This window comes from Symphodus melops, assembly GCF_947650265.1.
Source record: "Symphodus melops genome assembly, chromosome: 7".
Lineage (NCBI taxonomy): Eukaryota > Metazoa > Chordata > Actinopteri > Labriformes > Labridae > Symphodus > Symphodus melops.
The window spans coordinates 22,445,317-22,468,305 of NC_136697.1; the positions used below are offsets into that span (position 1 = coordinate 22,445,317).

Consider the following 22,989-nt stretch of genomic DNA (forward strand, 5'->3'; position numbering starts at 1 on the left):
CTATCACTGATTCTGTTCCCAATTGGCATGCAACAGTAGTTTGCAATAGACTAATGCACCAGACTCACAATGAGAGCTTGTTTGTCTTTTTTTTTTAAATAATATTGAATCATGACCTCATTTTGCCATTGCAGCTGTGGGTTAGGAGCAGATGGTGCCAACAAAGATCACAGGACTAATGTGTTTCATATGTGAGAATGACCAGCAGTGCTCTGAGTGTAACCACGAAGCTTGGGAAAGTACATATGATTCAGAATAGCAAGTGGTTTCAACAAATTTAGATCACAGTCACTTTACCAAACCTTGTTTGACAGGTTGTCTTGTACTCTGTCTGGTATAACTTCAAACTTGTGGCTGAGAACAAGAAGACTCAGTCTAAACAATCTCCATCAGCTCCAGATCATTATTGGCGAGGAAAAACCTACATAGACTATACATTTGCGGTAAGCGAATGGGCTATCCGCAAGGGAACTTCATTTCCCATCATGCATTACGGCGAAAGCACATGCGCAAATGGATTTATTTAGTATACAGATATCCGGAAGCTGTACTCTGAAATTGACCGAACGGGATAGTTCTTGGTAAAGTTTGTTATCTTTTGTGTTTTGTTGAAGTAACGACAATACAATTGGTGCAAAAGAGAGTTAGAGAGAGAGTACTTGGTGCTAACTATATATTGTATGTCAGTTACGTTTGTATTAAACAGAAACGGAAAGGCTAGCTAATGAGCTAGTCTAGCAGCTAGCTGATCTCACGTTAGCATATGGGCCCCTCCATTCAGAGGAAAAGCTTGTTTTACTGTTTTTAATTTGAATATGCTCACATGTGTTTTTTCATACACTATCAGTGGTGTCTGTAACATCGAAATGACGAGATGTGAATGGTTTGTGATGGTTTTATTGTCCTTCTGGAGTCAGAAAGAAGGGAAAGAAAGCACAGAGGATAATCTGCTCTGAGCGACAAAAGATTAAAATGTCAGACAGAGAAACAGACTTTATTAAAAGACCTTTTGTTCACAGATTAAACCGGACAGCTTGAACCATACTGTCTTTTTATGTTACATATTTAATCACATCTCTGCAGCATTTATTTTCTGTTAAAATTGTAGAAGTGCCACACTTACTTCTTCTGACATGAACTTTTCTAATGTCAATATAATAAGTAATAATAATAATAATAATAAATAACGGGAGATCCTCTGAACCTGAAATCATTTTAATTTACATCTTAAGATAGCTTTAATCTTTTTTTATAATTACACAGCACTCTTATTGAGATTATGAATCTACACCACGATGGTTTATTTTAAGATAAATATCTGATGTTTTTAAGGACTGTCCACATGTAGAGATCATTTAAAGACAGTAATCAGACTCGTTTCAGCCTGCAGCTGTTTTTTTTATGGTGGATAAAGGGGCCTGCAGCTTTGATTGTTGTGATTGTTGTTGTTTGCAGATGTGAAGTGTTGAAGGATTGTTCATAAAGCAGAGCCCCATCTGCTGGGAGGAAGTTAATGTTGCAGTAGTTCAGTTTAAATAATCTGAAAAGTTAGAATAGGAAAGGGAAACAGCCTACCTTTTGTTGTACTTAAACCTTCAGTAAAAAAAAAAAAGTAGGAATAAGGTTTTACACTTCTCTCTTTTAAATCACTTTTTTTAAACTGTCTTGTGTTTGTTATTTATCTCTTTACAAGGCGTTTATTGATCTGTAGTCACTTGTTTTTAAAAAGTAATATATGTCAAGTTATTATTATTAGTTTGGCCATTTTCTGTTTATGTCACAGTGTTTAATGGTTAAAATTCAGTTCAGGTTTTTAATCATCACGTCACCCACAATTCAAAATCTTACATTGAATTTTATTTTGAATTATCTAAACTATTTGATGCTGCTGCAGTCAATGCTTGAACAGGCTCTTACAATGATTAAAGGTACGGTTCTTTTTTAAGTTTTTTATTTATTTGGTGCAGAATGAAGATGTTTATGTACTAATTGCACATGTGGGATAAAATAAACTGTTTATAGCATGTCAAAGAAACCAACCTAACATTGAAATGAAATCATCGACAAAGATACCGGAGGGACTATTCTTCTGTGGATCCTCACTGACAGTACATACAAATGTTTAACCGTAAAAAAGGACGAGATAAACTCATGATTTGGAACTTAATTTGCTGCAGACAGGCGGATAGATGGATGGAGTCGTCTGTGAGTGGACGTACGCTGCAGATGGGACAAGATTCAACTTTAATGTTGGCGTATACTCGTGATTCATCAAAAACAATCCCACACAACTTTGAAGTTTAAAATCTTTAAATTGTATTTTGGAAACCAGAGTTGTAAAATGCTCATGTAAATATTTCATAGTTGAACTATCCGTGTGATTCAATGTCTACAAACAAGTATTACTAAAATAAAATAACATTTTGGGGCAGACCTCAACATCTCTCAGACTCGTCCACTTCCTGTTACGTAAGACAGAGCAGATAGGGTAAAAGGAAAAGCAGTTTCTTAATCAAGACAAAGGAATACACGGTTGAGTTTATTTCTGTCCTCCGCAGGTGTGATGGAGACGTGATGCGCCCGTCAGAGGAGTAAGAAGGCCACAGCAGCCATGACTGAGTGCTTCCTGCCCCCGAGCAGCAGCCCTGCAGAGCAGCGGCGGGCTGAGCACCCCGGGGGAGTGGCCCGCACCCCCAGCTCCGAGGAGATCAGTCCCACCAAGTTCCCCGGCTTGTACCGCACCGGGGAGCCGTCGCCGCCTCACGATGGCCATCATCACGAGCCCCCGGATGCCTACGTGTCAGACGACGACAAAGAGCACAGCAAGAAGAAGAACAAGTTCAAGAAGAAGGAGAAAAGGAGTAAGAAGTGATTCCTTCATTTCACATTTCTAATATACTGTTGACAGTAACAGATTCATGTCTGTGCAGTGTTGTGGATCGTTTCCTCTTTTTGTTGCTCTCATAGTTACAAACCGCTATGGAGTGTGTTTCACAATCATACAGAAACAAATGTCATGGATATGAAACTACACGTTTTCTTTCTTGTCAAATTTTTTAATTGCCCCATGGGGATAAATAAAGTAAAAAAAAAAAAAAGTAAAACAAATGATAATAATTCTGGTTTTAAAAACTACAAAACTAAATTTGACTGCTTCATCTCCACTCTCTCCTATATTTATTACTCGTCTAAATGTTTGTTTTAAGCTGCATTCTTGTGTTCTTTCTCATTTTAATTGTATTATATTTGTATATATACGAACATGAGGAAAACAAAGCCCTTTGTCTTTATCAAGTGTCATGCAGTTGAGCCAAAATGGAGTCATGTGCAGCATGTCAAGAATGAGTTTTTACAGAGGAGATCGAACGAGTTTTGTTTTTATTGATTCTTCAACCGTCTGTTATCATGAGATCTGTTGTTGAAAAAGTCGAATGAGGTTAGGTTACTGAAGGTCTCTCCGGTAGAAAATATTCGGAGTAAAGAGCGATGAAGAGCGTCGTACTTTTCTGCAGCGGGGAGAAATGTCCTGCACTGAGCAGTTTGTCGGGCTCATTGTCCACGTCGTATCAGCTTCATGTCTGTATTTAGCTTTTTACAGCAGGATATAGAGGGTGAGAGGAAGAGATGGACAGTTTCAGTTCACACCCAGAGAGCGTTGATAAAGGTGTGTGTATTATACACACACACGGGGTAAGCTAGAGTGAAGGAGGTTAAAGGAGACAAAGCAAAGAGGGCCACTTAACTGTCCTCTGTGAGCGTGTGGGAGCTGCTTGCACTGAGCAGGAATATCTTAATTGAGGCTCCGCTTGAGAGGGGATGTGTAAGGTGCAGAGGGAGCGATGCTAAATCGGTGGCTGACCTCTTTTCTAAGTCCCCGTTCTCCTCCTCCTTTGCTGTCTTCTCTCCCTCACAACGTCTCTTCCTTTTTTCTGTTTCACTCCTGGTTTGATTCTGTCGTAGGAGGAGCAGGGTAAAAAAAAACGGGGCTGCGTCACATATAACCCTGTTTCTGCTTGATCCTTCTCTTTCTTCGCTCTCACAGCGGAGGGCTACGCAGCCTTCCAGGAGGACAGTTCAGCCGACGAAGCGGAGAGCCCGTCCAAGATGAAGCGCTCCAAAGGAATCCATGTTTTCAAGAAGCCCAGCTTCTCCAAGAAGAAAGAGAAGGACTTCAAAGTCAAGGAGAAGGGCCCCAAGGAGGAGAAGGCGAAGGATAAGAAATCGAAGGACCTGACGGCTGCAGACGTGGTCAAACAGTGGAAGGAGAAAAAGAAGAAGAAGAAACCTGCAACGGAAGCAGAGCCCGTCCCGGTGGAGGTCCCCACCTTTAGGCCCATCTTTGGAGCGCCTTTGGCTGAAGCAGTGAAGAGGACAGCTCTGTATGATGGCATCCAGCTGCCAGCCATCTTCAGAGAATGTGTGGACTACATTGAAAGTTATGGCATGAAGTGTGAAGGCATCTACCGGGTCTCGGGTAAAGACACCCATCACTTTGTGAACATCGCTAAATAAAATGTTGCCTTGTCTTTTCATTCATTGACTAAACAGCTTCTTCCCCTCTCAGGTATGAAGTCAAAGGTGGACGAGTTGAAAGCAGCATACGATCGCGAGGAGTGCCCCTGCCTGGAGGAGTACGACCCCCACACGGTCGCCAGCCTCCTGAAGCAGTACCTCCGAGAGCTGCCGGAGAACCTGCTCGGCCGGGATATGGCCCAGCGCTTCGAGGACGCCTGCGGTCGGCAGGTGGAAGCCGAGAAGGTGACGGAGTTCCAGAGGCTGCTGACCGAGGTGCCGGCAGAGAGCCGACTTATCCTCTCCTGGCTCGTCACCCACATGGACCACGTCATCGTCAGGGAGGCGGACACCAAGATGAATATTCAGAACATCTCCATCGTCCTCAACCCGACAATCCAGGTCAGAGAACACGCATCAGAAGTTAAACGGGAATGAAAATGACACAAGCACTGCACAGGTTAAAAGATGACGTAAAGAAGTCAAATGTTTTAGACTATTCCTCGAGTAAAAAAAAAAAAAGGGTTTACAATTGAGTGTACCTCAAAGATAAGAAACATCTCCTTAGCAACAAACCAGCAAAGATTTGATTGGATCGAACTGTCGCTTCTACTCTGAAAGTCTGGCCCAGTTTAGTGAAGCTCATCCGTTCCCACAGGGGACATTTCTGTGGCTGCTCCAATTTTCTACAAGAGCCGCAGCCACAACACTGTTAAAGAAATACTTGTTTTAATGAACGAGTTGAGCCGGAGGTCACTTCAGTCAGAGTAAACACGCAGGGATTTGTTTTGTTGTTGAAAGTGGCACAGTTTAGATTTGTACTCCTTTAATAATGCAGACACTGTTTTATAAACGCCGCTGTGTGCCGAGCTGCTTTCTCTTGTGCTCACCCAAATGTTCCCCTCTGCTTTAGATCGGGAACCGGGTGCTCTACATGTTCTTCACACACGTGACGGAGCTGTTCGGAGACGTCGTCCTGAAGCCCGTGGTGCGGCCGCTCCGCTGGTCCAACATGGCGACCATGCCAGCACTGCCTGAGACCGCCGAGAGCATCAAAGAGGAAATCAGACGACAGGCGAGTCCAGTCCCTCAAAGTCACAACTTGACTTATTGTTGTGAGGTTAAACTCTTAGATTTACACTCTCAATATGAAGATGACACAAGATAATAGTCGTGCACATCGCTCATTAAAACTACAAATGTATGAACTGGTTATTTAATATGAACCAGCCTGTAACCAGTAAGGCTTTGCAGATGCTGTTTTTTAACCTTTTGACTGAGTCTGATAACTTGTTTCAAGTATTAGTTCAAGTTAACCCTTCTTGCTTAAAATATTTTTTTTTCTCTATTTCAGTCTCATCAGTTTTTAGATTCTTAGGTTATGAAAAATATATTTTTTTAAATGGCACATTTTGCAAACAAACACATCAAGTTTGGACTTTTTGTCACTATGTGCTCAAAGTTCTTCTTTTTGATATGCTCCTGGTCTCACCTAACCTTGTGCAGACTTTTGAACTTCTCTTTAGTACGTTTTGAGAGTCAGTTCTGTCTCTTTTTATTAGAAATGACTCGTGTGAATTTAGATGTTTGCATAGTGAAAAAATAAAACTATGCCTATTGTTCCTTTAATTAATGATCTCTTTCACTGATTCTGCACCTTTATTTATCTGTACACATTATTCACGGGTCACAGGTTTGGCTGAAGTCTGTTGGACGTTCGTCTGACTGTTGCTCTCAGTCTAACTTGTTGTGAAAAGATGAGAAGGGGAGACATAAAACAAGATGTGTGTGTTTTAGGAGTTCCTGTTGAACTGCCTGCACAGAGACCTGCAGGCCGGGGTGAAGGACTTGTCCAAAGAGGAGCGACTCTGGGAGGTTCAGAGAATCCTAACGGCTCTGAAACGCAAGCTGAGGGAGGCCAAACGTCAGGTCAGTTCTGTCCCAGAAGCAGTTTCATTTGCGTGTGAAGATAGGTGATATCAATCAGATCAAAAGACAGAAGACAATTCCACATGATGCAAACCAGCAAACTATGACCTCTACCACAGACGTGAATGAAGCCCGCTCTGTTATTATCTGGACATAGGTGGACAGTCAAAGGTTCACTGTGGTCCTTCTACCTTTCAGGAGTGTGAGAGTAAAATAGCCCAGGAGATAGCGAGCCTCTCGAAGGAAGACGTATCAAAGGAGGAAATGACAGAGAATGAAGAGGAAGTCATCAACCTCCTCCTGGCACAGGTGAGTCATCCAAGTGCACCTTTAAGACCTGGGCTTCAAGGAACATAATTACCCAGGACTGCTTTCTAAAAACTGCTTTAAACATCCCTCTTACTCCATGTTGTTTGCCTCTGATATATAGACAGTATGTGATATGCAGTAGCTGATATTCTTCTGTCATTATTCAGGAAAATGAGATCCTGACGGAGCAGGAGGAGCTGATCTCTCTGGAGCAGGTGCTTCGGAGACAGATTGCCACTGAGAAGGAAGAGATCGAGAGACTGCGAGGAGAGATCGCGGACATTCAGAGGTAAGAGAAGACTGCAAATATCTGAGGCGGCTCATGAGTTATATGAGAAACATACAGGCACACGTCAGTACAAGCAACCCGTTGTTGTGTTCGTCAGTCGGCAGCAGGGTCGCAGCGAGACGGAGGAATATTCTTCCGACAGCGAAAGTGAGAGCGAAGATGAGGAGGAGCTGCAGATGATCCTGGAAGACCTGCAGAAGCAAAACGAGGAGCTGGAGGTGAGAGGACGTTTGAGTCCTTTGATGCATTGACGCTGTAGTTGGCAAAAAGAGTCTTTATTGTTTAAGGTGCCTCCAACAGTGTTAAAAGAAAATCAAGTGAGGAAAGAGGAGAGTCTGACACATAAAATTGTGTTGTGTAAAAAAAACAAAAAAAACAGGCGTACAGAAAACACAAAGACTCGTGTACATTTGTGTTAAAGTTAACATGATTTCTTATGAAGAGGTAACAAGGAACCACAGATCATAGACACGAGTATAACATGCTTCACAGCTGCAACACATCTAAACCATGCAGACAAAAAATACATAGAAAATAAAATCTACTTTCAGTTAGTTTGTTAGTGTAGTGTTGGTATTCTACCAGTTAAACCAGTAAGAAAGGGTTGAAATACTTATCTGATCTTTTTCAATTCTCGTCAAACTCTAAAGTGCACAAATTTGGGGTCGCCGGTGGCGCAGCGGCAGTGCGCGCGACCCCACGTATCGAGGCTCAGTCCTCGCGCGCAGGCGGCCCGGGTTCGTGTCCGGCCTGTGGCCCATTTCACGCATGTCTCTCCCCACTCTCTCCCCCTTTCCGACTCTATCCACTGTCCTCCCTCTATCAATAAAGGCCAAAAATAAAACTTTAAAGTGCACAAATTTAAAGAACTGCTCATATTCCCGTCTACTTTGTTTGGTAACATTTGTTAAATATTGATCATTATGATTTTGAATTAAATGTCTCATACTGGTTGTTCTGTATTATTCCTGTTTGACTCAGTTTGTGTTATTCTTAGTAAAGTCTGAAAGAATACTTCAGAGTAGGATTTGTGTTTATATACTTGTTTTGAGGTTTTCAGATGTTGTGTTCCCTTTAATAGAAAAGTTAAGAGCATGGTCATGATGAATAGAAAACAATGTGTTTCTCTCTAAATGCTGTCTGAGACAAACCAGGGCTTTCTGAATCTCGTTGTCGTTCCCCTGTAGAACAAAAACACCCACCTGAACCAGGCCATCCACGAGGAGCAGGAAGCGATCTTGGAGCTCCGCGTCCAGCTTCGCCTCCTGCAGAGCAACAAACAGCTGCAGGAACTGACCGTCCAGCCACCGGCCGAGCAGGCCCCGCCCACACAGCCGAGCCCGGAGCCCCGCAGCGAGGAGCAAAGCAAGCGCTCCGTCACCGCTGCAGCTGCCAGCGCAGACACTGCAGCTGCTACTGCCTCGGCCTCTGCTGCTGCCAATGGAAAGGCGGCTAAGGATCCTTCAAAGCCCTCCCCAAACAAAGACAGGAGAGACACCAACATGTGAGAAGTCTTCCTTCAGTGATGTATTTGGTGGCCGTGTGCTGCTGTACGTCTCTCCCGCTGGTCAGTTGTCCTACAGTGTCACTCTTTTCAACTTTGCTGGAGTTTATTATTTGCAACGGTGGGAAAATCTCTTCTACGTTTCTTTTCATTAAATACTTTGCTTTCAATTTCCTCATGCAAACAAAAATATTTTAAGTAGAGATGCTGCTGTATTGGACAACTGGCTGCAGCTGAGAGACTAAGGGGACACTAGTATCATCAGTGCCAAACCTGTGGGAAGGAAGAAGGAGGGCTGCAAAAGAGAAATGAAGGGATTGCTACGAGTAAGAATTATTTTCTCACTGGCACAGAGCAGATATATTCTCAGTCCCTGTTTCTAAATAAGTTGCTTACCTAGATGCATATCTGACATGTTAGGATAGAGACCACTGTGCCATAACTGAAGATGCCAGACTGGACATGTTTCCCCTAGAGAACCACTAACACAAGAAGCTCTTTGAAAAATAAAGAATTCATGATTGGTCTATCTATATATTATATATTTAAGTAGTATTCTGAAGAATACTCAAGACTATCTAGAAACTCATTGATTTTAAATGACATCTTTTTAGTAATATATGAATATATATATAAAAATAAATATATTGTAGATGCTTTCTTTTCTTTGATTGACAGATGCATGTAGACGTCGTAGCGTTATACATTGCAAACCGACCAGAGGGTGAAAATTTAAATGAATGACAAAATAAATAACAAAAAGCTTCTTTCTTTTTTTTTATTACAGCATGATTTTAAAAAAACAACAACAACAAAAAGCATCTCGAGTACAGACACTCAGTGAAACAACACTTTGCTTTGTAGTGCAATCATCTTGTCTGGTACTCTGCACAAACATGAAATGACCTTCCTCTGATTTTTTTTTTTTACGATGGAGTAAAACATCTGTAGTGATGTGAAGATGCATGCAGGAGGCGGGCTCAGTTTATTGTGTTTGTAACTCTTGATGTTTGGAGTTAGTTCAGTTGGAAGTGAGTAAAAAGTCAATCATTTCATTTCACAGCTGATCTTTGACTAAAGCAAAGCACCGTCATCGTTCAGTGACATTAAAAGCAAAGGCTTACTTAAGGTTTGTGTACAATATTGTAAAGTTGCATACATACTGTTATTTTCAGCTCTAATGTTTTGTCATACTTTTTTTTTTTTTGTATTATGATTGACCTGTATGGAGTATGCTAGTGTGACTGCCCCTGCTTTGGTCATGGGCAAATCAAAGCAATCTCATCTGAACACATGATTCAACGTGTTGTTATTAATCCTGTGACTGAAACATGTAAACGTTGGATTGGGCTCAGAAGCTTCTCATGAATTTATTTTCATATTGTCCTTGGCTTTTGTAGCCTATTGTTGCAGACAGAATACTGCTGTGAAGAATAAAGTGTCCAAAAATAAACTGAATCTGAATCTGTGCGTCTTTCCCTGAAATACACTCTGAATAGTTTACCTTTTTTACAGAGCTTTGTGGGCCGACTGTCTATAATTAGTTCTGTTTCCATTACACATTTTCTGAATGCCGCTCCCTCTACCCGCCTAATGAGGCTGAAAACTTAAAAGTTTACATCCGTTTTAAAAAGAGTGAAGTGTGCTATTTTTGAGTTTCGAGTTGGAATCAAATCCGGAGTATCTGAAAGAGATAGAGGAACTACTCATCTTCTTTTTTTGTCACTATCTTTGACTGGTTTCCGATTTGGAAAGTAGTCAAGCTAGACGAAAACTGTCAGAAAGAGACGGGATGTGTGTGAAGTTGGTTTCAGAATCCGAGAACCTTTTCTTTTTAATGCTGACTCGTGTTCAATGAGGAGTTTGATTTTAAAATCTGAGTATCATTGTTTTCACATGTAATTGCTGTAAGGGGAAATTTGGTGCACTTCAGGCACATATAGAGGTCTACACAAGCAAGATATTCTGAAACACAATTTTGGATGCTGATGGTGGGAAACTTTGAGTAAATCAAATTTAAGTGGTTATAAATGTATTTTGTTCAGTAAAAGTAGGTTATTGAATAAGGCAGTCTTAATTTAAGTTCAATTGAAAAAACAAAAACAACTTACATTGAGGATTGTTGTATTTTTAATTGGCTATGCAATTAAGGAGATGTGCTCTGAAGATGCCAGTTTTATTTTGAAAGTCTTTATCGGAAGTACTTGGTGTCTAGTGTGTTTCTTGACACTGTGTAAAGGAGATGGTCGGCCTTTCTGTGTTTCAGGGGCTGGGTTTCTCTTTTATCCAACAAGAGGAGGAAAAAAAAAATAGTTTGATGGTGTCAAGCATGACGAGACACATCCACTAAGAGAAAAGTGACAAATGATGCTTTAAAACCTTTCAGGACTAACGATGGCTATAAGGGAGCTCAAAGTTTGTCTTTTAGGGGTAAGTGACGGATGTTTTTGTTGATCCTTTTTATTTCTAGGGTAAAAAAATCTTCAATGTGTTTTGACGATATTTAGTTTACCTTCTCAGAGGTTCACTGTTAGACGCCTCACGATGCCTAATTTTCAAACACCGGATACTTTTTTTGTTACTTTATCGTTTTTCCTCTTTGTCGGAAAACTTCAGAAAATGTTGCAACTGTTGATGCAAATTCAGCGAAACTCGTCGGTGGGCGTCGCAGACCTTTTTACTTTTGTTAAGTCGTCGTGTTGTCTCATGTATTGTTATTGTTTTTTACACAAGTGATATTGATAATTAATTATCCTCCAGCGTTTTTTCGTCCCGTTATACGTGAACGATTTAAATGACAGATTATCGGTCATGACGTCATCACCAGCCTCCTCTGCCCTCCGTTAGATTTCCTGCTGCGTTAGCGAAATGCGGCAGACGGTACCAGGAAAACTTCAAGATGTTATTTTCACCGCAAAAATGCAATCATCAAAACAAGTTCAGCAGAAGTGTAAACTTTTGTCTGCCAGATTGTGCAGTCCGCCTTAAAGGCAGCTGACATGCTCCACAAGCATTTTACAGCAAATGTAGGTTTTTCTAGGTAGGCCTGCTGCTCTTACTTCCCAGTCTTTTGTTAACACTGTGGTTGAATGCACACCGGGCTTTGCACTGCAATACTGTACACTCAGGTTTGTAGCTGTCATTATGGCTTAATCACCAAAAAACCATAAAGGGTATTTAGGTCATTTTGGGGGTGGTTGTGGGAAATTGCAGTAAGTTGTCTTGCACAAACTTGTAAGGTTGTCGTCAAGTGCAATGCCAGTTGTTGAACGTATGGGTGAACAGGAACCATCCTGATGGGGGTGAGCATGTGACCAGAGTGTTGCCTAATCAATAGTGATCAATAGTGACTCTCTCTCTGTGTGTGTGTGTATGTGTCAATAAGTGATGTGACTGATGAATCACAGTTCTGTTTTTAGGACACTGGAGTTGGGAAATCTAGCATTGTTTGCCGATTCGTCCAGGATCATTTTGACCACAACATAAGTCCAACAATAGGGTAAGCTCATCGAGATTTACAAAAGAGGATGGAAAAGCAGAGAAAGCAATCGAACAAGAGAAACATCATGCTTTGTGCTTTAGTGTTTCTTTACTCTTATCTAAGTCATACAGTTGGTGTAATGTCTATAAGTTTACTGTGTCAACGCTTGAAGGACATTTACAGACATCAAGAGTCTGACTGATATATGGCTGAGCTGATGTGATTGACCTATTCAAAACCCACAGACTGTCACATATAGCAGAGCCACCACATGCAGATCAGACCGTGGTCTCGGTGTATTCTGTAATGTAGCTGCTGGTTTATGAAAGCAGCGTTCTCTATGTGAGGATTTATTGGTAAATCTTTGCCTGTTACAAAAGATGTCAGTGTAAAAAACTCATATTGGTTGGGCTCATATATAATCTGATGATTTGACTTGGAGTCATGTTTTACATTGCTGCTTTTTAAACTTGGTTTTCTCTGTACTGTGTAGGATAATCACACGCTCACTAGTTGCACACACAGTGTTGCCTGATAGGAACAAACTGAATCAAAGAGCTCAGTACTTTAATACAGTCTGACATCAGAATAATGGACCCTCATCTTTAAAGAAAACATAGAACAAACGTCCGTCTTTGTGTCATTAAGCTAAAAACAGATTTTGGATCATTACTTTTTTTGTTTCATTATTAGCTGAGAGGGTTTCAACCATGTTAGGGAAGTCAAAGTTAATGAAAAATAAAACAGTGTTTGTTTTCTATTTAAAAAGATACGTTCTGTTTTTATTCCCTTCAGTCTCATTTTAACTAATGATAATAATAAGACATTATATTTGTTTAATTTCTGATACAGTTCTCTTCTCATGCTGTGAATAAATCACATGGTAGTGTGTGAACATGTTTTTATGGGCCTTTGACCCGACTCATGGCTTTATTTGAGCTTATTTGCCCGGTACTCACTTATTTCCTGTGTCTTGTTTAAAGATCACACTCCCTTGTTGTGAAATGCTCTTTATCGTCCACAGAGCATCGTTCCTCACTAAAACAGTGCCATGTGGACATGAACTACACAAATTTCTGATCTGGGATACAGCGGGACAGGAAAGGGTGAGTGAACCACAAGAGAAATTCCTCATTTGCTGCGGGGAAGAACATTTTCCATGACATTTTGCATAAAGGAGCTGTTAGTGACACAATCCTGTCTCTGTCAGGGGTCCTCATGACATGGACTTATTCATAGGTGTCAAATAGGATGATTCACACATCGCCTAGTGTGCTGGAGGAAAGTTTAAAGCTTAAAAAAACTAGAGCAAGTACTGGCTACATGTTGGTAAAAGTTAGAGCTGGAGAGCGTTATTATCTCTCGATCTTTGATCCAACACGAACAACCAAGGAAGGGTTCTGGGGGGTTTATTTAGGATACATAAGTCATTAAACCGGAATCAATCAGATGTTCTTCTGACCACAAGCTTTACTCGATCTAAAGACGCTGTGAAGTGATCACAAGTGTTGTTCTGGTACAATGTTTGGCAGTGGTTGTTCAGTAGATGCTAACATATAAACATAGAGTTTGGGCGGCTGTGGCTCAGAGGTAGAGTCGGCCATCTCTCAACCAGAAGGTCAGGGGTTTGATCCCCAGCGCCTGCAGCACAGGTCCGATGTGTCCTTGTGTTAGACCTTTAACTCCAAGTTACTCCCGCTGCGTCGTCAGTGGTGTGTGAACGTGTACGAACGGATTCGTTACTGCTGACGCTTCACGTCGGCGTGTGAATGTGGAGGTGTTAAAGCACTTTGAGTGGTCAGCTATACAAGCTCACATCCGTTTATCCTTCACATTCAGTTTTTTCTCCTTGATGTCACAAATGTACAAGAAATGACAAAGAGTGCAAGGTGGTGTTAATGCAGCCGTTAAAAATGAAAGTAAGGATTGTGGTCAACCTTGGTGACGTCAGTGTCATCTCGTTGTGGTTAAGGCCTGACGTTGTGTACACGGCTCTGTTAACACCAAAGTAACCGTTACAGTGATTTCAGAGATGAATCTTGTCAGAAAGAAACGCTCATCTCTGAAGAATGCACGGGCCGAGTCCACTCCCAGTTCAGGATGTCCCTTATGGACTGACACAACATGTTGAAGTGTGATATGTTCCAGATTGAAGAGTGTGTTCACATCAGATATCTGTAGACTTAATTGGGTGAACATTTAACAAACTAATGTAAATACGTTGTCTTTTTTTAGTTTCACTCTTTAGCTCCTATGTACTACAGAGGATCGGCAGCTGCTGTCATAGTCTATGACATTACAAAACTGGTAAGAATAAACAAACGCTCTTTTTTTTCTTTCTTTCTTTTCAATGTCTTTTTGTTTTCACATCAAAAATGTTCAAGGGCATTTAAACTTCCCTTAAACTCCCTAAACCCTGCACTCCTCCAAACTGACATCAGATCAAAAGGAAATGCTGCACACTGAAGAATGAACAGTGAAGGATACATAGAAATCAGAAAAGATTAAATGAGACGCAGTCATTAGTTCAAGGGTATTTCACTGGCTCAAACCCAGTTCACAGTTTGTTGCTGTTCGTCCAGCGAGTCTCTGTTGATCGGTACGTTCCCCAGCTGGCCGTGCTTTAGAAAACACATGGAAGCTTTCCACGTTTTCTCATACTTCTCCAGCGTCCTCTGAGTGTAGATCTCATTTTTTCCACAGCCATGCATTGAGATGTCTTCTTTAATCCCGAGCCTTCTCTCAGGTCTCGGTGATGTCTTTCAGAACGCTCCCTACGAACGTTTTGTTTGCAAACATCGTGTCTTTACAAATGTACGGTAGATTCTTCCTGTCTCCATGACAGGGTTCGAGAGATCGAGCGTCATCAGTGTGTGTGCAGACATAAGAATGGTCTTCATCCGACGGCACCGTTAGAGATGCTGTTTGGTTGAATAAATCCCTGGTGTGCTCAGAGTGTGTAACTGAAGAAGCCGGTTGGCTGGTGTAAAATTCAACGACTTTTCCATCACTCTGGGCTGCCTCTCTCCACTGACCTGTCATTCCTTCCAGCTCTGATAATGGAAAACTGTCTGAAATACCTCACCTAATGGGATGAATACTGCGTGACACTGGTTGTAAAAATGCTGCCTGTACTCTGACGATGAACCTTCCCCTTGGCTGGACCATGATTGTGTGCTCTTTTTTTTTTTTTTTTTTTTTTTTTTTGTTCAGGACTCTTTCCAGACACTGAAGAAGTGGGTGAAGGAGCTGAAGGAGCACGGCCCAGAGGACATCGTCGTAGCCATAGCAGGGAACAAGAATGATTTAGGAGACATCAGGTGAGCTGACGTTTTTCTTTTCTTCAAGCGTCACAGCTGCAGAGGGAATACTTCTGAGCAATAATAGTGAAGCAATCACGCTTCACTATCAAACATCTTCTTGTTCAGCTAAAGTGTCCCGGCTCTTTGTTTCTGGATTATTTACCCTCACAGCCTGTCATCTTAAATATGACTCTTTTGGTCCTTTTTGCACAGAGTACTTTCACAGGTTTGACAAACGAGGTGTCAACGAGACTCACCAATGTTATGTCTGAATAACTGTCATCAGGAGTTTTATCATCTTTTAAAGTTGGACTCACACTGCATGATTTCAGGCTGATTTTTGAGACATAGGACTTATTTTGAAGTCGGCCTGATCGTAAGTCAAGAAGTGTACGTCGAAGCTTGATCAGCTGCTCCTGACTGGATGGAGGATTTTCTGGCATATGCAGTCGTATAGTGTACATGAGGCTCAAGGCTTCTGTAGCAGGGCTGGATCTGAAAGCTCCCTGCTGCCTATAATTAGTTATCTGCCTCCTTGTGATCAACTTTGATAAATAACAATATCTAACATCACAGAACTATCAGTCTGTCAGATCAAACTCCTCATGAAAAGCTCCGCTCCTCCTCTCCGGCTCTAATCTTCTCCATGGTTCCCCCAGAACAAACTCATCAGAGATGGAATGGGTGAAATGTTTGATCTATCACGAGACTGTGGTAAAAACGTGATCATCACTCCCCCCCCCCCCCCCTCACTTCAGTGTTGTTTTCTTTTTCTTTTTACAGGGAAGTTCCAATGAAGGAAGCAAAAGAGTTTGCTGAATCAATTGCAGCTATTTTCATTGAGACCAGTGCCAGAAACGCTGTCAATGTCGAGGAGCTCTTTCAGAAAATCAGTAGGTTTCATTCTGTCATTTGTTTTTTTCGGGACAGTGCATATTAATGAACAGCTGTCAAAGATGCCAGATTGGAGCAGAAGTGCTAGTTTCCATCTGTTGTCCCTCGGCAGGTAACAGAGAAAGACATATTACAAATATAAAGGCACAAGTGACACAAGACAATAACAGCATGTCTGTTCTCATCTTCTGTCTTCTGAGCTGTATTTAGGGGCGCAGTAACTATGAGAGAACACTTCACCGTATGCTAATAACAATAACTGATTCATTGTTCGATCATTTCTTTCTTTTTTTCTTTTTTTGTGGCAAAAAAGTAAAATTCAGAGTGAGACCGTCTCAATGTCTCCCGTTCCCTTGCGTTGAGCCAAACAGGTGAAGCAGTTTCTTCCAGCTCAAAACATGCTCCATTATAACAGTGATAAGAAAGTGTATAAATATAGAAATATGGCCGCAGAATCAGATACTGCAGAGGAATTATCACAGTGATTATTTACCTCCCATTCTCAGGATGTAAAACAGTGTTGGAAGTATTTTGTGTGATGGTGTGGTTGTGGAAATTCTCCAGGGTTTTATATATATATCCTGAATTTCCCCATTGGGGATCAATACAGTAATATCCTATCCTATAAGCTATTTACAAGCACCTCATACAACCTTTAAAAAATCCCTTTAAGGAAAGCCTTAGCTCGAACATTTTGATCTGGAATGCAAACATAGAGTGATATATGGTCTTCAGGGTGTGCTGCAGTGAGGATAATAATAATGATACAACTTTACATATGCTTAAAATTAATGTAAATGTGCCATGGAGACTCTGTTGCTGACTCTTGTGCTGTGTGTCCAGGTAAACAGATTCCTCCTCTGGAAAACGCTGAGGTGGAAAGCAACGAGTCCTTCAAACTCAGCCGGCAGCCCGCTCCGTCCACCAGGAGATGCTGCTAGTACCAACAGTGCCTGATGTGATTACCTCCTCCAGCACCCGGGACCCAGACCAGCACAGCACAACGTCCATAATGCACCCAGTTTGACCAGTTTAGGGAAAGACCCGACCGTGGAGGGACAGAGGTCAGCTTGCACATGCCGTCAAACTGCAATATGAAACAGAAAAAAAAGAAGGACCATCCGTATTATAAGAATCAGAACACGTTCATGTCGTGCAGCAGCTTCGACACAGCCCTCCACTTTGTCCCCATCTGGTGGTGTCTTTGCTGAATTACAGCAGGATGTCTGTTAGTGAGCTGTAACTCATAGTTCAGTATAAATTTAAGATTTTAAAACATTTAACATAATAGCTTATAAATTCAGCACCCATTAATAACAAGCAATCTAGCTCATGTGCTATTTAAGCCAGTTTTGAATGCAACGCTGCACTGAAAAGAGCAAACAGGCGCACTCTAAATGACTTTTCCTCGTGTTCATTCGTATCTAGGCTACACTTCTCCTCGTGGAGCTTTTCTGTACATGTATGTATCACTCTGTTATAGATTTGAATGGGAGTGTTTGGTAAGAAGTTTAAACAAGAATTGGCTTCGGTGTTTGAAATGCAGCACCTTTACGTTCCACTGCGTCATGTGTTTTCACACACATTTGCTGTATAATGGTTGAACTGTATTGCTGAAGAATGAACAGCTGGGACACCTTAACACCATTACAGGATGACACCTGATCTGAGACACTGTGACCAATACTTGACATGTTTACATGGTGTTATGTTGAAGATGTTTTTCTACATGCTGAAAAGACTCTGAGTCTCAGATTTCACTACAGGGAGTGACTCTATATGACTGCCAAATTTAGTTGTTTTTTTTAAGGTTTCTGTTTGTTTTGTTTTCATATTTGTAGCATTGAGAGGAGAAAATGACTAAGGCTCCAATCAGACAGCATGCCATTTGTAAAAGGCATCTTTTCCCCATTTCATGCGATTTGCACGCTGAAGACAAGCCCGGCTGTCTCGTGTTCGCAGGGAAATGAGTAATATCTAGTTTTCTTTTTAAAATAGAAGGCTTCAGGAAAAAGTAAAAGCGGCATGCCTCACACTTCGTAAACTCTAAATGGCACTCTGTCTGATCGAGGCTTAAAGCTGTTAAGGTGTGAAGAATTGTGTTTAGTGTACCTACCAAACTTTTAAAGAATATAGCTGAATAAATCCCTAAAATGACAAATTTCAGTTTACAAGAAGAGCAAAATGGTAACATTGAAAGAGCCATCAGACAAGTTATATAAACTAATATAATGTACATTAAAGCATCTTTTGAAGTAGGACCCTTGGATTTGACCACTTGAAATCAAGCAAAGAAATCTGCACTTTTTCACAACTTTAAAAAAGTATTGAGTCATTTGTTTCTAACAATTACAGTACTGCTTATAGCCTTTTTAATTGACCCCTCAGTGGTTTACTACGTCACAGTATTTCTGGTTCTACATCTCATCAGATTTGAAAACGTGTTAACATTTAAACTGAAGTTAGTTCATTTCATTAAAAAGAGTCACTTGAGATATTTTTACAAATATTTTTTTTAATGGAGTTAAATGTATTGCTGTATGCACAATGTCTCTTTTCCACAACACGTGCAAAGTCAGAAAAAAAATCCTCCCCATAAATGAGCGGATTCACGTGTCCTTGTTTACTGGTAAACAAACAAACAAACAATACATCGACTGGAATGTGATGCAACCTAACCGTCCCTGTATCCTGAGCTTCAGTGGGTAAATGTGTGTCACATGTGATCACTGAGGATATTTTGACGTACAGCAAATGACAGACATATGACTAACCATCCTCCACTAGAACGTATCTCCGTGACTGGCTGAAACTGAATTAGGAGCCGCTCCGTGGGCCAAATGTGCAGAGGGTCAGATAATGACCGAGATTGATGGACATTTGAAACAAGAGATAATCACATACTGAGCAGAAAAATGTTATTAGTGGTCACATGTTGACATTAAATATGTGCGTGTTTACCAAGTGCCTTTTTTTTCCCAAGCATTGTATAACATGACTTTAAAGCGCATTCTGCTGGTGTAATTCATGAATGACTTGAGTAATTCAGCACAGACTAGTTGAATGCATTAACAGTCAGGTCTGAGATGATCTGTAACCACCCATACTGTGTACTGTATAAGTCATGCTTCCCTGTAACCCCCCTATTGGTCAGATTAACTTTTGTATATTCATCAATGTAATAAAAGTAGTGATTATTCTATTTCATGTTTTGTTTGGTCATGTCAGCCATTGATGCGTTTAAGTACTTGTTTGGAAATGTGAAAGACAGCAGAACATTCTCATGAGCTAGAAAAGAAAAAGAAGAGGAGGGAACTCGATATCAAAGGGTCATGGTGTGGATTAACCTCCTGACGTCAGGGAAAGAAGTATTACGGACCTGAACTGAGCTTCGCTAACACTTCAGAAACCTCAACTCTAAATGAAAAGGGGTGTATTTTAGTGGCATTTACTCCAACCTTTACAAAATAGACAAAGTGAGAAAAGTAAACTTTATCTGAACTTGTTTATCCTCCTGAAGAAAATTCCAACTTTAGAAAAAGGCTGTAACGCTCCCAAAATTTGATCTTGAGCTGCAAAAGAGGAATCTCTTAATAGAATTTAGAATATACGATACATATTTTCATAATTTAATTTAATTTTGCAAATGTATGCCTCACATGACTTCTTAAAAAGACTGTAAACTGCACAAGAATGTAGCATTCCAGTCCTACTCATTTCCCAGCAGTGGATGGATTACTTCTTCAGCAGCTTACAGTTACGGGGGGGGGAGGGTGACACTTCTTATCACGGAATTGGACATAAAAATACTTCAAACTGTGAAAATCCTGATTTTACATGATAATCACATTTTACAGTTTACAGCTGAAATCCGGACAAATCCGGATATGATCCAGCTGTTTGATTTGTTGTAATGCCGGGAGCTTTAACACTGACTAGAAGTTAAACACTTAATTTTGAACCCTTCACCGTCACCCTGTTAGACTTGAAACATTTTTTATTTACTCATTTGTGTCTTCAGTTGCTCAGGATTCCTCCAAATGTACAAATGATTTGTGGGTGAGTTCACTTTTATTTAATGCCAGAACATAAAGACACATGCTGTTTTAAACAAACAGGAGACTCTTGATTTTACGAGACAGTTGGTGAACTGAGAGATGGCGTAAAAACTTATCCTATCATTAAAATAACTTCATTACTGTGATAATGAGTATATTATGTTAAGGCAGGAAGATTAACTTGTGTTCTGTGTCAGTTATTTTTGAACAAAAAAATGTAGAAATGACCGTATAATGACTTTATATCTTTATTTCATAAGACACTTCTAAAAGTTTTGATAGATCTTGACTTTGAAGTCCGACTGATAAATTGATTTGCTAGTATTAATTTACGGAGACGTCACATGTCAGCTGACAGAACAACAAAATCACAGCAGACAAAGGTCAGAGATATGTTTGAGAGGTTGAAGAATCCACGTTGGTTTGGGGCAGGGGTCCCCAAACGTATTCCTTTTGAGGGCCACTTAACTTTTCTGACGAGGGCTCACGGTCTGTCTTTAACAGAAAATAAAATGTGCTGGAGTGACTACCTGTATTATTGCGGAGATGGATTTTATCCCAGGAGATTAGTTCAGCTGAATGTGGTGTATAAATGTATTTTGCTGAGCTAACAGTCCACTTCTCTCATTGATAGTTTGTCTGCTCGCACTTGGCCTTGCAAGCTATCGTACTTGTCTTTGAGGCAGGATTCATGATGTCGGCGTGGATTGTATCCTTTGAACACAGCCACCTCCTCGAGACAGATGAGACAAACAGCCTTTTCTTTGCACTGAACCAAAAGAATTATCCATTTGTCCACTGTTGGTTAAACACCCTGAATTCTGAATACTGATGCTTTACTCTTCCCTGACCTGATCCGCCTCAGATGCTCGATCAACACATCATTTTTAATTTCCAACATGCATTTGGAATTGTTCTGAGGGCCGAGCCAGATGTGGGGACGAGCTACGTCCGACCTGCATGTCGTAGTTTGGGGCCCCCGGGGATAAAACATAGTCAACACACTAAATCAAAACAAGTGTTCCTTTTTTTTAAGCTCTCAAATTGAAAATGAGTTGTGTATTTAAACATTTCAGAAAGCATTCATTTCCTATTATACCAGTTAAAGTGAACTCTTACAGCCACTAGGGGTGCATGCAACTAACCAAGACTTTATTTTTGATTTAGCTCATAATGATGTCCCAGATTTATTAATTTATCACTTAGTTGGGAAAAGAAATGTATCAGTTTCCCAGAGCTTGAGGAGAATTTTTCAATGGATTTATTTCACTTCACTTCTGCGTACAGAAAAGACAAAAACAAAGAGAATAGTAACATCAAAATAAACAATTTAAAGAAATGTGACATCTAAATGGTAAATGTGTGCCACATCACATGAATCAATCCCTCAGGACATTTAACATCAAGCAAATGAAAGATTTATATTTAACAATAATAAAGGTTTATGTATTACTGTTTGTGTAATAAAACAACTGTCAGACAAGCTGACAAATCATTTTCTTTGGTCATGTTATCCATATATAAACTGAACTTAATCAGCTCCATCAGGTTGTCATTTGTTGGGACATCAGGGCTATATAATGCATTTATATGTGATTTCTGTTACTTTCTTTTACTGCATGCTTTCTATAAATGTAAAGGGAGCCGAGGGTAGGTGGAATAAGGTAAGACGTCAGCCTATACTCCCTTTTTGAACAGGGTTTTGCTTATCACTTGTCTTTAATGTATAACTTCATGTGTATTTATTATCCATCCAACAGTTCACCAGGTGTTTTAATAAGATGGAAGATGACCGTAATAAACAAACTAAACTTAGGACAAAACAAGGATATATTAAAGATGCACTATGTAGATTAGGTAGTGAAATTTTAAACTTGAAGGGAAACATTTCTGTTATATATTTTCTGAACTGAAAACACAACCTTTATAACACATTAGTCTTTAATTACCTGTTTTTATTTTAATTATCTATTTTTATTTTTAGCTAATAGTAATTATTTAATGTTTACATTGTACAGAGAGAGCACAGTCTACCGAAGTTAAATTCCACCATTAAAGCTGATTCTTTATTAAAGGAAGAAAAGAGTCTCCACTGGTTGTCCCCCCACCATAGTAGCATTTTATCATGAAAACCGTCTTCAAGTGACCACATTTTCCTCTGAGGACAGTTTGTGTATAGAGTTATGAATAGCGACGTAAAGGTTAATCGTGAGGCAGTTATAAATCGATTCAAAGGTGTCAAGGTTGAAATCAGTTCTCTGAACAATGAATCGCAGTAGAATCGTGAAGCGTCAGCAGCTGTAGATTGGTTGGAATTTTTTATTGTGTTATTTATATTTATCATTTCTCTCCTGCTCTTTTTTTCCGGTTTGATGGTTTTAATTTTCTTTTGTTTGTGACTCCTTAGTGTAGACTTGAAAATGTACCCGTAGAAATCATATGGGAATACAATAACCTATAAAAACTTTTTTTTTTGTATCATTTGTTTTATTTCACAAATAAAATAAATTGTGAGAGAATCGTATCGTGAACTTAGCATCGTGAATCGTATTGTAAATTGAGTGATTCGTTACATCCCTAGTTATGAACATATCACAGAATCTGTACATTTCTCAAACTTTTACATTTCTCTACAGAAACTCCACAGTGCACCTTTTATTCTGGGATTCACATTAGTCTCACATGCTTTGTCCAAGTGAATAGGCTAATTT

The 22,989-nt window shown here is 40.2% G+C and overlaps 2 protein-coding genes across 2 annotated transcripts; both read left to right on the forward strand.

The window, feature by feature from the left end:
• The first annotated feature begins 467 nt into the window (after positions 1-467).
• Positions 468-9,996, forward strand: ralbp1 (ralA binding protein 1). The gene is made up of 10 exons (XM_079348959.1): positions 468-581; positions 2,559-2,861; positions 4,043-4,474; positions 4,565-4,914; positions 5,426-5,587; positions 6,310-6,441; positions 6,640-6,750; positions 6,918-7,039; positions 7,137-7,257; positions 8,227-9,996. Exons 2-10 carry the CDS (start codon positions 2,612-2,614, stop codon positions 8,545-8,547), a joined length of 2,001 nt encoding a protein of 666 aa, XP_079205085.1. The 5' UTR covers positions 468-581; positions 2,559-2,611; the 3' UTR covers positions 8,548-9,996.
• Positions 9,997-10,756: 760 nt separating this feature from the next.
• rab31 (RAB31, member RAS oncogene family) lies at positions 10,757-19,422 on the forward strand. Its single transcript, XM_079347882.1, has 7 exons — positions 10,757-10,973; positions 11,963-12,042; positions 13,049-13,130; positions 14,260-14,331; positions 15,238-15,344; positions 16,110-16,219; positions 17,064-19,422. The coding sequence occupies exons 1-7, from the start codon at positions 10,938-10,940 to the stop codon at positions 17,159-17,161; spliced, it is 585 nt and encodes a 194-aa protein (XP_079204008.1). The 5' UTR covers positions 10,757-10,937; the 3' UTR covers positions 17,162-19,422.
• Positions 19,423-22,989: the final 3,567 nt, after the last annotated feature.

Bases quoted from the DNA above. Each gene is read 5' to 3' on its own strand.
- ralbp1 (XM_079348959.1), top strand. From the start codon at position 2,612: ATGACTGAGTGCTTCCTGCCCCCGAGCAGCAGCCCTGCAGAGCAGCGG. The intron at 4,915-5,425 runs GTCAGAGAACAC...CCTCTGCTTTAG, and splicing joins TCCTCAACCCGACAATCCAG to ATCGGGAACCGGGTGCTCTA. The intron at 6,751-6,917 runs GTGAGTCATCCA...GTCATTATTCAG, and splicing joins TCAACCTCCTCCTGGCACAG to GAAAATGAGATCCTGACGGA.
- rab31 (XM_079347882.1), top strand. From the start codon at position 10,938: ATGGCTATAAGGGAGCTCAAAGTTTGTCTTTTAGGG. The intron at 10,974-11,962 runs GTAAGTGACGGA...TTCTGTTTTTAG, and splicing joins TCAAAGTTTGTCTTTTAGGG to GACACTGGAGTTGGGAAATC. The intron at 15,345-16,109 runs GTGAGCTGACGT...TTCTTTTTACAG, and splicing joins AATGATTTAGGAGACATCAG to GGAAGTTCCAATGAAGGAAG.